Source organism: Lampetra planeri, unplaced genomic scaffold, assembly GCF_965212315.1.
Source record: "Lampetra planeri unplaced genomic scaffold, kcLamPlan1.2.h2 scaffold_1116, whole genome shotgun sequence".
Classification (NCBI taxonomy): Eukaryota; Metazoa; Chordata; class Hyperoartia; order Petromyzontiformes; family Petromyzontidae; genus Lampetra; species Lampetra planeri.
The window spans coordinates 136-17019 of record NW_027613827.1 but is presented as its reverse complement, the minus strand read 5'-3'; the positions used below and the strand labels follow the sequence as shown (position 1 = coordinate 17019).

The 16884-nt window shown below is 44.6% G+C and overlaps 2 protein-coding genes across 2 annotated transcripts; both read left to right on the top strand.

Annotated features, from left to right (window-relative positions):
* The first annotated feature begins 3367 nt into the window (after nucleotides 1-3367).
* On the top strand, nucleotides 3368-8141 carry LOC144738665 (set1/Ash2 histone methyltransferase complex subunit ASH2-like). The gene is given in 19 exon segments (XM_078621657.1): nucleotides 3368-3409; nucleotides 3493-3641; nucleotides 3729-3780; nucleotides 3783-3819; nucleotides 3899-3969; nucleotides 3972-3995; nucleotides 4295-4390; nucleotides 4480-4575; nucleotides 4655-4730; nucleotides 4876-4893; nucleotides 6120-6219; nucleotides 6312-6529; nucleotides 6639-6688; nucleotides 6690-6807; nucleotides 7261-7453; nucleotides 7531-7624; nucleotides 7706-7804; nucleotides 7885-7944; nucleotides 8034-8141. Coding segments are annotated over 19 exon segments (1695 nt in total). The 5' UTR covers nucleotides 3368-3373.
* Nucleotides 8142-8974: 833 nt separating this feature from the next.
* Nucleotides 8975-16595, top strand: NAA25 (N-alpha-acetyltransferase 25, NatB auxiliary subunit; the record flags this gene model as incomplete). The annotated part of the gene is given in 21 exon segments (XM_078621658.1): nucleotides 8975-9032; nucleotides 10708-10793; nucleotides 11003-11029; nucleotides 11031-11142; nucleotides 11227-11345; nucleotides 11415-11432; nucleotides 11434-11490; nucleotides 11580-11687; nucleotides 11840-11918; nucleotides 12012-12123; nucleotides 12202-12291; nucleotides 13023-13184; nucleotides 13268-13391; nucleotides 13471-13678; nucleotides 14276-14365; nucleotides 14840-15020; nucleotides 15120-15219; nucleotides 15308-15459; nucleotides 15543-15668; nucleotides 16157-16394; nucleotides 16472-16595. Coding segments are annotated over 21 exon segments (2371 nt in total), but the record flags the coding sequence as incomplete, so codon positions are not given.
* Between the last annotated feature and the right edge of the window lie 289 nt (nucleotides 16596-16884).

Below are 16884 nucleotides of genomic sequence, written 5' to 3'. Positions count from 1 at the left end.
TCATTATTTGCAAATGTGAGATGTTCCGCCCGTTGTCATGGTAATTGATGGAGTCACTCCTCAAAGGGAAAGTTGGCAGGTTTAATGAGAAGTCCGCGAACACACACACCATCACTGTACTGTTTCATTTAGAATGTCTGTTAATTTTTGACACGAATCCTCTTTTGGTTTCAGTGTCCTACATTCAAACAAAAGTGTCACAGAGACAGTGTGTGTGTGTGGTGTGTGTGTGTGTGTGTGTGTGTGTGTGTGTGTGTGTGTGTGTGTTTCTTTAACAATTTCATTCTATTCTGGTATTCTTTGTTTGGTTTTATGAATAAAATATAATTAGATATATCATTTTGACCCATCAGCATCATTCAGTCTGACTGAAAATGTTCATACAAACAAATTAATGTCCCTGGTATCAGATATTTTTTCACAAAGTGTTGGAAGTTCTTAAAGTTGGCTACAGAGGAATTCATTTATTTTTTGTGTTTATATTATTTATAATTGTATCATTTATATTCAGCTAACACAGGAAGAAATTAACATAAGGATTACATGGTATATTACATTACATTACATTACATTACATGGTATATATTACATATTTTTTCTCCACTCATGTCCATCCTGGACGTTGTTAGACATTAGGACACATGTGAAAATAAATTGTATGGTTTTCAGGAGGGAGGAGGGGATGATTTCAGGAATCATCATCATCATCCTCAGCCTGTCAATCAGTGGTCTTGAATCCAAACCATCCACATTGAGCAGCAGCATCAGTTTCATCGGTCTCTAATGGCGTCATTAAGCTCAGAATACGGATAATAGCTGAAACTTTTAAATCCACATTACCTGTTACACTTTCCAAGTACCCAGAATGACCTCGTGAAGGAGGAGTATGAGTGTGTGTGTGGTGTGTGTGTGTGTGTGTGTGGTGTGTGTGTGTGTGTGTGTGTGTGGTGTAGTGTGTGTGTGTGTGTGTGTGTGTGCACGTCGACTCCTGTGGAGGCAGCTGTTGCCGTACTCCCAGCTACAGACACCTGCAGAGCCACTGGCATACAGAGAGGACAGAGAGGCTGGCTCATCAGAACAATTAGGAGATGTCACCAGTGGGCTCGACCCTCGCTGACCCCCCGCAGCAGGGGAGGGAGGAGGAGGAGGAAATGAAGGACCAGCAGATGATATCACACAATCCACATGCGATCAGCTCCTGATCACATTGTTTCCAGGAACTGTACATATCCTTTGACCCCGGTACAATATACTACTCTCTTTCTCTCTCTCTGTATCTATCTATCTACCGTATCTAAAATATGTATTTTTGTCCAGCACACATGTACACACACACACACACACACACACAGTGATTGATGTGACCTGTAGTTTTGTAAAATGTGACACACACAGACACATACACATATAGTGATTGATGTAATCTGTAACTTCTGTAACTATAAAAATGTCAGACTAACACACATACACACACACATAGTGATTGATGTGACCTGTAACTTTGGTAAAATATCACACACACACAGTGACGTGTCAAAATCTCTGCTGAAGACGGTGGAATCAATAATTAGATGATATAGTGTTTTCAGGGCAGTGTGTGTGTGTGTAAGGCTTCTGTTGCTGTATCTGTCCCTCACACTGTCCCAACATCACAGATGTGTCATTACAGGAGGGGAAGGGGCGGAGACAACACAACTATTCTCCCTCTAACAATGGTTGCAAGGCATTTATTGCATCACCCAGGGGTGCTCTTAGCATTCCCCTGCTCCTTTGTGACATGTCCTGTTGGCACACTTGCCTTTGTGCTGGGAACATCTTTACGGGTGCTACAAACGCCTGAAATTACGTTGATTTTCAGACAGGACGTCGGGTGGTCTCATGTCGTCATAATGCTTCTCACTGCGTAAACGCTGAGTGGAAAATGACGATTTGAGGTGAAAGGAAGGTATTTGCACATCCAAAAAACCTGATAGGTACTGGATAGAAATGGCACGGACAATGGCTTTACGTCCTGTATGACAGGGAAGACTTCCAAGTTCCAAATGTTCTCTGGATTATGGAGCAGCTGAAGATCATAGAAAACCTCAGGCTACAATAGAGAGATGCACCACATCACCGCTTGTCCTATTTCGGACCTGTATTTTGGTACATTGAAAGAAAAAAAAACGTGTGATAGGGGTCTGCAAGCAAACTCGAAGCCTATTGAAAGGGAGACCAACTTCTTTCAGCATATTTAAAGTAATCTTTAGAATTTTGGATGACCTGAACATGTTTTGTCTGTTTACTTTTTATCTTTTTATGTTTATTAATCTCGATATATTTGCATTTTTGCTGATGGTGCGACAGTAAGCCTGCAGAGAAGATAATTAAATGCATCTTTCTTCACCCAGCGCCTACACACAGTGACCTGGAGTTCTCCCCCCACCCCCGCGGTGGCGCTGTAGCTCCAGTGCTGCGGCTCTTTCTCGCGAGGTTTGTTTTCAATGGTTTGAAATATGGCGTCTGAAGGAGAGGCGGGGATCGCGGCCACCACCGAACCCGACACCAACAAGAGGTACGTGTGGCTCATTTGGAAGAGATTATAATTATGTTGAGATGAAAGCAACATCTTAGATTAAGTGTGTGAATTTAAACCGCGCATAAACGCGCTTTAGCGCGATAAACTCCGCTAGCTAGCCGGTCAGCTAACGTTAGCATCCCAAACCCTGCTGCAGCTGCCGTCACTGCTTTGACTTTTTGTAGAATAACGGATCGTAATCTTGCTGGGTTAAATCGAAGGCAACTGGACTTGTAGTTAGCTTCAGGCTTCAAGCTGACTACAAGTCTAGTTACCTACAGTTTAAGACTGCAAGATACCATGATTACCATCGTAATCAGTTTTGTCGTCTGACCTTTGAAGACTATTAATTGACTTGTACGTCCTTAATACGTCATGTAACATGTACGTCAAATACAGTTTGAATTAAAATGTCAGAACAATAGCGATTCATTCATCACAAATCATCTTTGCGCTAATGAAATTTTGGATTTGACAGTATAACTATCATCACATGAAAAGCCTCAGGCTCTGATTCAGAACCTTTACCTGTACTTACATTACATTTGTAATCTGGATGATATTATGCATAGCAATTTTTATTACTACAGTGTAGGTATGGACTTTACGTTTCCTTTCACTGTCACACGTTATGAATAATACTATATAATATGTAAAGTCAATAATGTGTCACAACTGTTATGTGTTAAAATCCCAGTTCATGTGATTATGTTGTTCCTTACGTATCTGTCAAACCTCCAACCCACTGATCTGTAGCTGATAATCTTCCTGTTGACATCCAGTGATGCTTGCATTAGGTTGATATCCCCCACCAACATGGACACTGAATCTTCAAACGGCAAAGAGGGAATGGTAATGCTTCTCTCAACATTCTTGTCAGCTCCACTCTTTGCTTTTAATTAGAGACTGAAAAACAAGCACTGTGTTTGTTGCAGGAAACAACTGGCGAAGGCTCGGAGGCCGCTGAAGCTCTGACGGGATCTGGAGACGAGGAGAGCGGGCGGCAGCTTGGTGAGGTGGAGCTGCAGTGTGCTTTGTGTATGAAGTGGTTCACTGCAGACACGTTCAGCATTGACACCACCGCGTACGTATATTCACCAGCAACTATCTGTCAGTAGTGAGGACCGTTGGAAGATTTGTCTTCACGCATCTGCTATCCCTTCCTCTGCAGAACCTGCCTCCCCTTTATGACCAACTATGTTTTCCACTGCAACATTTGCCACCACACAGCGGCAACACATACTTCCTAAGGAAACAAGCAAGTGGGTGTTTCTTTCACACACAACTTCTTATATCCATGCGGTTCTGAATCAGCCTGATGATGAAATGTTTGTGTTTTAGACTTGAAGGAGATGTGTCTCACAGCCCTGGCCAACCTAACCTGGCGCTCCAGAACACAAGATGAGCACCCCGAAGACCATTGTTCTCCAAAGACAAGGTTGAAACAGAACATACTTAGAACCTTCTGATGGTGCTGAGGTGGTGCTACAGACAGTATCATTGTAGCTTAGCAACATTTGTTGGTGAAAACGAGCGCTCCCATGCGAGAACTTAACCTTTCGTCTTGTCACCTACTCTCTCCTGTGCTCGGACAGAGGCTCTTTAGACTGAATCTGAACATGGACCAAAGTGTTTTAAAATGAATGCAAACAGCGTTTTGGTAACATCCTGCTGCTGGAGAAGAAATAATATTTATTCAGCATATGTGTCACTAATGGAAGTATTTGTCTGTTGCAGGATATCATACCGTTCATTGACAAATATTGGGAGTGCATGACGACTCGTCAGAGGCCCGGAAAGCTCACCTGGCCCAACAACATAGTGAAGACAATGGTACTGTTGTGACTGTGAAAATGAAATAAAACTTATGGTGTTATTACACTTCATTCATCACACTTGTGTGTGTTTTCCAGAGTAAAGAGAGTAAAGAGCGAGATGTTTTCCTGGTGAAGGAGCATCCAGACCCGGGCAGCAAAGACCCAGAGGAAGAGTACCCAAAGTTTGGCCTGTTGGACCAGGTATGGACCCCTCGGCTGTCAAACTGCAGACACGAAGGATGTTCAAGCTGATGTTATACACATTCCTGTTTGCGTGCAGGACCTGGGAACCATCGGACCCTCATATGACACACAGAAACAGTCCACTGCCGCTCCTGCAACCGGCGGACTAAATGGTAACACACACACACAAACCGTATGACGTATTCTGACATGAAGAAACAGGCAGAGAAAAGATGAATAATTTTCGCGGTGAACACCACAGTCAGTACGAGCCCATTGAATATGATGACCACAGCCGTTCTGTGCATTGTGTTCCAGGTGGATCTTCTTACTCAGGTGACTATGTGGTATCTTGGCATCTGGGGCTGATCTGTGTGTTTTTTTTTCTGTCTTGTAACTCTCTGGATAGAAGTTGGCCCTGAGCTTCCAATCTGACCTCAGCTTGCGATAATCGTCTTGTGGGCAACTTCATCCACAGTTGTGAACTCCCTGTCTGTTCTCTGCATCTGTTTGGTGATCCCCGCCCCCAGAATCTCTGCTCCCCTTTGACCAGTGGCTTGCCGCTAATGACCTCTGACCTCCCTTTAAAAAAAAAAACAAAACCCAAAATTCCCACTGGAATGACACTCTACCTCAACACATTTGAGAGTGACAGAGTGACATTTTGATTTGCTGCTGGCTTTCATCCAAAGCTGATTAGCCTCTTCCTCTGCTCCTCTCTGTTAGCCACATGCTACATCTGCTAGCTCCGCTTGAATTAGTTGACCTGGAAAGACCTAGAATGGAATACTTTACGAACATGACAGCGAAGTTTTGCACGCGCAGAGCTACACTGCTGCAGTTCTGTGGACTCACATCACCTGTGCACAGAAAAGGATAGCATGAGTGCTGATCATATTCTTGTGTATCCAACCATTTTTGATTCAGGTGTAGTTAAACTGCATTTTCCACAATGTAACACTTTCACTTGATTAATTAATGTAAAATATATAAGTTAAAATCGAGCTAATGTCAATAAAACGAAAGTCAGGCCCTAAAATATCTCTGTGTCTGCATGAGTTGACCTGCAGTGGTTTAACAATTGCAACACAACTGCCTTTCGCAGTGATAAAATCCAAAATTGACTTAATCAGTTGGTTGTTTTATCGCATGGATTCACTTCACAAACAGACAGAAATTAACATTCTGTCTTCAGCTTCGAACCAGGGAAGAAGAAGAGGACAGTTTGGTTATTGAATCCCAGTTTCTGGTTCCTTCAATCAGTTTGAGTTGACCGACGCGTCAGAGTCACACTGACACATCACAAGAGGCTGATAGTGTTTGGAAATCGCCATGCCAACTAATTCCTGCCTTTTTGTGCCTGCTGACTCCCTGTGTACATGAGACGCCTAATAATCTGCTTTCACTGTGTGTGTGTGTGTGTGTGTGTGTGTGTGTGTGCGCGCGCGCGTGTGTGTGAGTGTGTGCGCGCGCGTGTGTGTGAGTGTGAGTAAAAAAAGATAAATTTCACCTCTTTTTCACGTCAGCAATGTAAACCTGTGCTGTTATTTTCATTTTTGAAGGTGCTCTTGCTCCGGTTCCTGGAAAAGGACGAGGAGCCAAACGCAAGCAGCAGCAGCAGCAGGAGGGAGCAGCGACGGGAGCGACGAAGAGAACCCGCAGGTAAGTGAATCAAACGTTCCTCATTGATTATTATAAACATCTTCATTCTAGGCGTCTTTAAACAAACCCTCTCTCACTCACTGCCTTTCTAGCGACCCTCTGTTCTCAGCACAGCGCCTGCCCCCCCACGGTTACCCTCTAGAACACCCCTTCAATAAAGACGGCTACCGCTACATCCTGGCCGAACCAGACCCCCATGCTCCGGACCCGGAGAAGCTGGAACTGGACTGTTGGGCCGGCAAACCCATCCCCGGAGACCTGTACCGGGCGTGTCTGTACGAGCGGGTGCTGCTGGCGTTACACGACAGAGGTGATCCAGCGTCCACAGCACCCCCCCGCCTCAGGCTCAAGTGTTCCTTTTAGTTACGGTTGTTACTGTGTCATTACTTCAGAGGATTGTGTGTTTGCTTGCTTTCCAGCACCTCAGCTGAAGATCTCAGACGACCGTCTCACTGTCACTGGGGAGAAGGGGCTACTCCATGGTGCGTGCCTCCCACGGCGTACGGAAAGGTTCCTGGTACTTTGAGGTTTCTGTGGACGAAATGCCCCCGGAGACGGCTGCCCGACTGGGCTGGTCCCAGCCACTGGGTGGGTAGTTTCATCATGAACTGATCCACGGGAGAATTACTGCTCAGGATAAAGCTGTAAATGATGTAACATTCAGAATAGCTGACGGCTGCAAAATGTATCTTTTACTTTTCTGATGTGAGGTGTTGGATGAAAACTGTGCCTAATAACTTCGGTGGTAAAGTGTGAATTTATTGCTATAACTTGTATTAAATGATGGGACTTTAATTTTTTTTTAAATTCAATTAAATTGGTCAAATTAAATGGACAGTACAGAAAATTTGAATTGAATTAAACATTTCAAGGATTTATTCTTTTTGGCGGTTTTATGAAAAGGAACTTGTTGCCTTATAGCTGGTGCATTTACGGTAGTGAATGTGGTATTTGACAAGCAGATCGATGTGGCAGGCTGTGTGACACCACAGCTAGTTTGCAGCCAATCACAACCCAGCAGGCTCCTCCTTCATCTCACAGGGAACCTGCAGGCTCCGCTGGGCTACGACAAGTTTAGCTACTCATGGCGCAGTAAGAAGGGCACACGGTTCCACCAGTCCATTGGGAAGCATTACTCCTCGGGTTACGGCCAGGGAGACACACTGGGCTTCTTCTTAGAGCTGCCCGATGGCACTGAGACCGCGAAAGCGCTGCCTGATACCTACAAGGACAAGGTACCCACACCTTCAGTTCCACACATCTCCTGAGTCACTGTATCAACGGCACGTACACACCTCCGTCTGTTTGCAGGGCACTCATCAAGTTCAAGAGCTACCTGTACTTCGAGGAGAAGGACTATGTGGACAAAGCAGAGAAAAGCCTGAAGTCCATGAGCCCCAGTAGGGTTAGAAAACCTCTTGAATAATAAATAATAATAATCCTGTGAACGCTCAGCAGGTGTAAACACCTGGATCCTGTGTTTCAGATTGTGTTCTATAAAAACGGAGTAAGTCAAGGTGTCGCCTACGAAAACTTGTTTGAAGGCCTCTACTTCCCCGCCATCTCCCTCTACAAGAGCTGCACGGTTTGTTGGATTTTTGAGCTTTTCTTTTTTGAGCTCTTTAAATTAACTAGAAATTAACGTCTCTGTTTATCTCTTCGCAGGTCTCAGTCAACTTTGGACCTCATTTCAAATACCCTCCAAAGGACTTGAAGTACCAGCCGGTGAGAGCTCCTGGAAAACATTCACATCCAGACAACTTGAACGCATCACAGACCCTCGCTGAGTTAGTCTCCATTTTGTTTTTCCCTAGATGAGTGACATGGGTTGGGGGGCTGTGATCGAGCACACACTGGCCGATATGCTGTACCACGTGGAGACGGATGTGGATGGGCGCCGCAGCCCACCATGGGAAGGATGAACACACACGCAGTGAAAGCATCGCTTGCCTTCAAACTCTTCATGCTGCACCTGGAAACAGGAAATTCACACCTAATGAGTCGCTTTCATTTGGTGCTCTGATCTCTGGTGTATTATTTTACATTGTTATTAATCATCTGATGTGACAGAGTTCTACCCCTAAACGCTGAGGTTCTCCATGAAATTGTTCTTCTGTAGATGAGATCTGATTTTTTTTTTAAATGTCTTATTGTTTTCTAATGTTGTTCGTGTTACAATGTTTGTCACTTATTCACTGTTTTATACTTGATGAGTTCAATAAAAAGTTAACCAACAGGCAAAGTTCACATGACAGTTTTTGTTGCTTTCTTCTTTCTCCATCTTTTTGTGTGGCTCCTGTTCAAAAGAGGGAAGAAACAGCTTGACATCTGTATGTACACAGAATAAATATATATACATATATTTTTTTTTTTGGAGAGGACCATCTCTGCCTTGTAAAACCTTCTTTGTGTGACATGACAGTATGCACAATATTTTTGTGTTTGTAAAGGAGAAAAGGGGTGTAATTTGTTGTCATTATTTAGGGGTTTGAGTACGGTTAATATTAAAACATGTTACGAAAAGTGCTACAACTAGAAATGTAATTATCATCTGATTTATGAGTGTATTATAAAGACTGGATCGGATTTGGTGTTTTTTTGAAAACTAACAGGAGTTTCGAGGACGGCCTTCAATGTTTGGGCAGATTTTCATTTAGATTGTTAAAAGTAGATTTTCAGTCCCCGGCGAGCCTTAATCCGTCTCCAGGCTGCACACTGCGCATGCGCAAACATTTTCCCAGCAGGTAAACTCACCATGGCGGCGAGAGGCCATGTGCAGGACCCTAACGACAGGCGGCTCAGACCCATTTACGGTGAGGACTGAATGACGAGGGACTTATTCATTCGTTTGCGGTTTGGGGGGACTCTGCGCAGCTCTGCCTCGCCTGCATGTGTTCAAAATATTAAGTGTTTGGGGACAGAACGTGGCTCTGCGGCCCCACCAGCCACGACCACGGACTCGGCTGCCTGCTTCGTCCAATGACAGTGCACCTTACCCGGTCTGTGTAGAACCGGGCTGCGTACGGACAGCCGCGGGGCTGTGGGTGGCATATCTATTTGACGACATTCTCTACTGTGTTGTCGGATTGGGGGATCTGGACGTGTGTCTCGCATGTTCGGCTCATTCTCACAGTCGAAGATGTTTCTTATTTTGCAGCAGTCTGACAGCTAGCTAGCCGCTAGCTAATAGAAGCACTCTCCTTTGTAGCTACTTGACAGCTAGCTAACAGGCTAATATGTCAGCTAGCATGTCTAGTGAATGCTGCAACTGTTGAAAACAGTCATAAAAAGAAAAGTGGTGAATTTCATGCGGAGTGTGTTGGTTTGGATGATTCACTTACACTCGGAAAACTGCAGCTCCTGGCTGCGAAGTGCACTGACTATTACAGCTAGCTTCCAGCAGCTAGCACAAGGTTTATAATATCCATCCGTTAGCTGCCGTTCACCCAGCGCGGGGTCGCGGGGGGTGGGGCTGGAACCAATCCCAGCTGACATTGGACGAGAAGTGGGGGGTCACAGGGAGAAACAGACAACTATTCACAATTCACACCTCTGGACAATTCAGTGGCTCCAATTCGCCCAACTCACTGGTGTTACGGTCTACGGTGGTCTACGGGAGGAATTTGTGTATCTTTTTTAAATTTAAAATTTATATTCATATAAAACATGCATTTATGTTTTTACTACTTCATCTTCCTTGTCTATGCGGAGGGAAACTAGCACAGTAAGAAGTGTATTGCTCTGTAACCACTGTGTTCTTACTGTGATCATCGTTTATTTTCTATAAAAATAAAAACTTTCAACTTAAATACAACAGAACAACACCCCAGCCCCACACACGAGATCCACTCATTCTCCAGTTTACACACACGCAGTCACTGACAGTAAAGGACATATGACAAACATCTTGCATCTTTAGTACCGGAGTACTTGGAGTAGACCCAGACCAGTAGAAAGCTAGAAAAACCTCCTCCAGCCTTGAGGCAGAAGGGCTCTGCTTCATGCTAATCCCATGACTGACTGACAGATTAAACCTGGCTGGTTTGCCTGCAGCTGCCACATATATTGTGTTACACCACAGTAACAACTGAATAATACTCTGTGTTGTCCTATGTGGAAGGTTGATGACCTAGCTGGTTTTAATTCTGTCACACTGTCTCTGTTTACCAAGATGCGACGCAGTAAACACGAATGTTACTTGAGATCAAATAATCCCAAAATTGTTATTTGTGCAGACCGTTGAAGTTCTATTTCATCCCTCCTGACCACCAGAGGCAGAACCGCAGTTACACTTGTCGTTGTTTATCTTAGGCTTTCACAGCCTTCAAATCATCTCTCAGATAAAAGAATGATGAAGTTGTGTAATCAGAAACTCAAGTTAGAGCTTCACGATAAGCCGTTTTTTTAAATCAACAATGACATTAGTTGATGCTAATGACCTAGAAGTTACACATGAATGTAGTAATATCCCTGTTTGTGTCCCCTCAGATTACCTTGATAATGGCAACAATAAGATGGCCATACAGCAGGCAGACAAACTGCTGAAGAAACACAAGGACCTGCACTGTGCAAAGGTAGGACATTAAATGAGCAGTTTAGAGAGATCTCAGATGATAATTTAGAGATGTGATTGATGAAAATGCAGTATCACAGTTAAGGTTTTCAAAGTTTTGCAGAAACTGTAGGGTCCCATAGTGCTTTTTTTGAATGTCTTAGATGCAAATGAGGTGATTTATGCTTCTGAACAGTAGTTTATTCATGTAACTCCTCATCCTCCCTCCAGGTCCTGAAGGCCATTGGTCTTCAGAGGGACTGGAAAGCAGGATGAGGCTTTCAGTTTGGCCCAGGAGGTGGCAACCTTAGAGCCCACTGATGACAACTCATTACAAGCTCTGACGATACTGTACAGAGAGATGCATCGTCGTGAGTACATACACATACACACACACACACACACACACCACACATGCACATACACACATTAACGCTAGAATTGTCTGTTCACAGCCGAGTTGGTGACTAAGCTATATGAAGCTGCCGTGAAGAAGGTTCCTCTCAGCGAGGAGTATCACTCTCACCTGTTTATGGCATACGCTCGTGTTGGAGATTACAAGAAAATGCAGCAGGTGAGAAACACTTCTCGTACACGCACTGTCTAATAAAAATGAGCTTCACTGCGTCTCTGAACTTCACAGGCAGGAATGGCGTTGTATAAAAATCGTCCCCAAGAATCCATATTACTTCTGGTCTGTCATGAGTCTGGTGATGCAGGTACATTATTTTTTACATTTTTCTCTGCAGTATTAGATTGATATTTGAAGACTGCATAAATAGTGTGTTTGTGTGTGTATGTTGTTCAGGCCATCTCAGCACAAGATGAAAAACTGTCCCAAACCATGTTCCTGCCTCTGGCTGAACGCATGGTGGAGAAAATGGTGAAAGAGGAGAAAATTGAAGCAGAAGCGGAGGTGAGTGCTGCTGCATCACTGAAACTTGAGCTGAAGTTTCCATGGTCTCACTGTAGGTCAAAGGTCAAAATATATGCAGACGACGATATATTAGCAATTAGAAAACCTGGTTCGACTGGTGTTTGACTTTGTGTATTGGTGTGAACCTGCAGGTGCAGCTGTACTTCATGATCCTGGAGCGACTGGGAAAGTGTGTAGAGGCTCTTGATGTGATCAGGGGTCCGCTGGGGGGTCGGTATATCTGGTTCCTGCGATGGTTCGTACAACGTGCCCTTGTCCAGAAAGCTAACTCACTGCGATCCCTCCCTCTCTTTTTCATTGCAGAGAAACTGACCAGTGAACTTCAGAGCCGAGAAAACAAGTGCATGATGCTTTACCAGCGGCTCCAGCGCTGGCCCGAGTGCAATGCCCTGGCCCACAAACTTCTGCTGAAAAAGTGAGGATGTTAAAAGCAAGATGGCGACGTGCTCCACAGATAAAACTCACCTACTGTGTGTGAATCTCTCTGCTTCAGTCCTGATGACTGGCAGTTCTATCCCTGCTACTTTGACTCGCTCTTCCACCTGATGGATCAGTCGTGGAGCCCACCGGAAGAAGGCGAACAGTGAGTCACGCTAATCCCAATTTCCATTGCAATAATCATCAGATTATTTATTCCGTTATTGCTCACGTGTTCAAACCCATAATTAGTGAAACATGTTGTTTATGTGTAATTTTTTTCTTTTTTTCTTACTGCTACAACTTTGCTGCTGGGACAATGCAAATGTTCCCGCTGTGGAGTAAAAAGTGATTTTCTATTATGAATTGTTCTAGAAAGAAATCTACCAGGAATATATTCTAAAATAGATGAAATACAGCTGGTTTATCATTTAAACCAAATCAGGGTAAATCTCTGCTACTTATCCAAATACAATATGCAGTTTTGATGAGGGATTGTGTGTTTGTTTGCATTTTTTTTTTACTTGACATTTAAGACTGCACTTTATGTTGTTTAACATCTCTAAAGTTGTCTAGTCCGTAGTCTATAAATGATAAATAATAATAGTGAGAAGAATATGAACACATCATTATAATAATAATAATAATGTACTTTTCTAGTATGTAGTATATACGATAGAGTATAACAAATATTTTTATAATAAGGACAAAAATGAAATGTCCATAAGTAATGAAATTGTATGTGTTTGCGCTTTTTAAATTCTTTTTAAACTTGACATTCGAGACTGCAACTTTGTTTTTAAATTCTTAAATATTCATCTGCTCATAAGTTTTGATGCTTCATTGTGTTTTGTGATGCAATGACAATCATCTGTGGATCTTTGTGTCGGCCTGCAGCTGCTCGGAGGGGTCGGTCCATCACACTGTGGCAGAAGTCGTGAGGTTCGTAGACAACAGGATCAAAGAGGAGGACGGTAAATACTCGCGGTCGCTCAGAGGGCCGTATTTAGCTCGGCTGGAATTAATTCACCGGCTGAGAGGAAGAGGCTGCCCTGAGGAACGCCCTGCTCGGTAAAACATCTGGATTGTCCTAAACACGTCGCCCCTCTCCAAACACTTCCCCTCTCTGATCGTCTCTGCTTGTCTCGACCAGGAGAACCTTTGGAGCTGATGGTGCAGTACTTTGTGAAGTTTGGAGACAAACCGTGCTGCATCACCGACCTCAAACTTTATCTGCACCTGCTCTCGGCTGAGCAGCACATCCAGGTAAGCGCCACGGCAGCCGGCTGCTCGCTCGCGCCCCAAGCGGAATGAGACTGTTCTCTCTCAATTCTCATCTCCGCAGTTCATCAATTGTCTGAGTGAGGCGGTTCCTTTGGGCGAGCAGGGGGACGAGGGGTTTGCGTTCCCAGACGACACCAAAACTCTGCAGAGGCACTTGTGTGTGCGTCAGCTGAGCCGTGCGCTCGGACTGCAGCACGCACTTGATGTCGACGGAAAGCTGCGTCTGGTCGCAGAGCTCAAAGCTCACTATCGTCACGGGCTGAAGTTCGGTGAGAAACACGTCGTCTTTGACATGTCATGCACACACACACACACACGTAAAGAAAGATCGTAAAGAAAGTAAGTCAAGCTAAACTTAAGTATCTGCTGTTTAATAGATATAAAAAAGTAAATGTAAATGCCTAAGAATGATAAATAATAACATGAACATATAATAATAAATATATTCTTATAATAAAATAATCTAATTGTTATAAGAAAAAATAATATATCTATGAATAATGAACTTCCCTAGTGTATCTGCGTGCGTGAAGTTATTTCAGAGTTTCCAGTTAATTCATAGCATTAATCTGTTGCCAGTGTCATTTGTAATTTTAGTCTTGCAGATAGCAGGGCAACCAGCTCTTCAAATGAAGCAGTAAATTTAAGACACAGCTTAAAACCTACTTTATTACACTCACTTTTAACTAGCTTATGCCTGCACACTGTTTGAATGTTTTTTTTAATAATTTCTTTGTTTTCGTCCTTGTTGATGTCTTTTAATCATTTTTATTTCTAAAGCACTTTGAGCTGCATGTTAGTATGAAAGGTGCTATACAAATGAAGTTAATTATTTTTCTTCTGATACTTGTCACACTTGTTCTCAGGGGCGAGCGCTCTGAAGACGGAGCTGCAGTTTTCCGACATGTATTGTCTAATGGCCGCTCACGTGTTGGCTGACCTATGGAAGGAGACTGGTGAGTGCTTCCCTCCTTGTCTCTGGCCTTGTTCACACTTGCAGGCGGTTCTGTTTTCTCTGCATACAGAAGTGACGCTCTGAGAGCAGGGGACGTCATGATATGCAAACAGTCCAGTCACAACTGCGGAGGTCCACGTCGCTGTGATGCGTAGTTACATTTCTGTAGAGGGGGTGTCGAGCTATGTCGTAGGGTTACGATGTAGCCGTCGATTTGTCGCAGAGGCATAAATAATGCTGAAAGAGAGTGATAACATCCAAAACATATCAATCTTGATTCAAAGATGGCAGTATGAGCACGTTGCTAAGCTAACTGCAGTGTGTGTGTGTGTGTGTGTGTGTGTGTGTGTGTGTGTGTGTGTGTGTGTGTGTGTGTGTGTGTGTGTGTGTGTGTGTGTGTGTGTGTGTGTGTGTGTGTGTGTGTGTGTGTGTGTGTGTGTGTGTGTGTGTGTGTGTGTGTGTGTGTGTGTGTCAGGGGATGAGAACATGGTGTGGCAGTGTCTGGGTCTCCTGCAGGAGGGTTTGTCTCACAGTCCCTCCAACGCCCAGTTCAAGCTGCTGCTGCTGCTCCTCTACTGTCACCTAGGCGCGTTTGAGCCCGTGGTGGACCTGTACACCAGCCTGGATGCCAAACACGTACAGCATGACACCATCGGGTCAGCGAACACAGACACACACACACACACACACACGCACACTGCAACTGGTGAAATAGCTGGAAGCAGCAGGAGTCAAACTGCTGTTGTGTGTTTCAGGTTCCTGTTAACACGTTTCGCTGAGTCATTGGGTCAGTTTGCTGCAGCCTCCCAGTCCTGTAACTTCTCTCTCAGGTTTTTCCACTCCAACCAGAAAGATGTAAGTGAGCCTATGATGTTCTCCCATGCGTCTTTGCGCCTGTGCGTTCTCCTCACAAATCTCCCTCCGTCTTTGCCTCTCTCACCAGACTTCGGAGTACATCATCCAGGCGTACAAGTACGGTGCGTTTGAGAAGATCCCCGAGTTCATCGCTCTCAGGAACCGACTGAACCAGTCGCTGCACTTCGCCCAGGTCCGAACTGAGCGGATGCTGCTGGACCTGTTCCTCGAGGCCGACATGTGAGAACGCACGCACGCACGTCAAATCAGCTGCTCCTCTGTTGCCCAGTTGAGTTGTTAATGTTTTAAATGTGTTTTCTCAGTGTATTGAGTCTGGAGGAGAGTGTGAAGGCCATGTCTTTGTCTGCAGAGGAGGACGACATCCCTTGGGATAACATGAGGGACAACAGAGACCTCACAGTTTTTACCAGCTGGGACCCAAAAGAGCGGTACATGTTCTTTTCTTTTTGTTTATTAAAGACAATCATACCTGCCAGGACATTGACTGCTCATGTCAGCTGATTTTCAATAGGGTTGAGAAGTTCTATTTATTTTAGTAGCTTGTGATGAAGGTGAAAAAACCCTGCTTGAGTTGGAATCTTCCTGTTCCCCAATACTGTTCTGAGCGAGAGAACTCTTATGACTATACTTATGACTCCATGCTGGTTCTGTTGCTCTCAGAATGTTTTTATTTCATTTTTTTTTGTATGATTAGTATTATTATTATTCACTATTTAGCGTTTCGTTTTGTTGTTCTTGTAAAACAGTGGAACAATGGAAAACGTTTGGAGAGGTTTTAGCAGAAAGAACACAAACTTAACACAACTGAAAATGGAATTCTGGTCACAGTTCATTGGGAGCAATGGTTGTCGCAGCTTGTTTGTTTGTTTTTTTTTAATTCATGAATGGGTGAATCCTAAAGTTGTGCCCCCTACAGGCAGCTAACTGATGAGCACCGGCGGCGGTCTCTGGAGGAGGAGTCGGTGTGGCTGCGGATACGATCACTGACGCTCCGCCTCCTGGCCTCGTTGGCCACGCTGGGACACACACAGCAGAACTCAGAGGGAACCAACGAGAACGGCGTCGGGGACAAGACGTCGCTGCTCGCCCACCTCCTCGCTCAGCTCCACCAGACGCTGCAGGCGGCAGCTCAAGTTGTTGAGAAACAAACACAGGTACGCCGCCATCGCCAGGTGTCTGTGGCTGGGTGAGTCCACATCTAAACGGCGTCCTGTGTTTGTGTCTGCGTCAGTATCCTTTCCTGGGCCCCCCCGCCACCCGCCTGGCCTCGGCTCTGTCCAGTGGCAGCTGTCAGTGTCAGGCTGCGGCGCTGCAGCTGTCGGCCCACCTGCAGGAGCTGGAGAGCCTCGGACTCGGTGAGCTGACAACACGCTTTACAATGGTGCTGTTCCAGCTCCACTTGTTGTTTTTGGTATTTCCATCAGTCGGGGTTTTTTTTATTTTTTTAAGTTCCTCCCCCATTGAGCAGAGCTAGTAGTAAACATGTGACATCACAGAGTGCCGCCCTCTGATTGCTCACTACAGGCAGAGGCCATCCCAAGCGCTACCATCGACACAGGCGTCTGCCGGTAGTTGCAGCTGTTGCAACTATACCGGCTCCTCCATGTTCTACGTTGTTGATGTGTTTATATCAGGGTTAAAAAA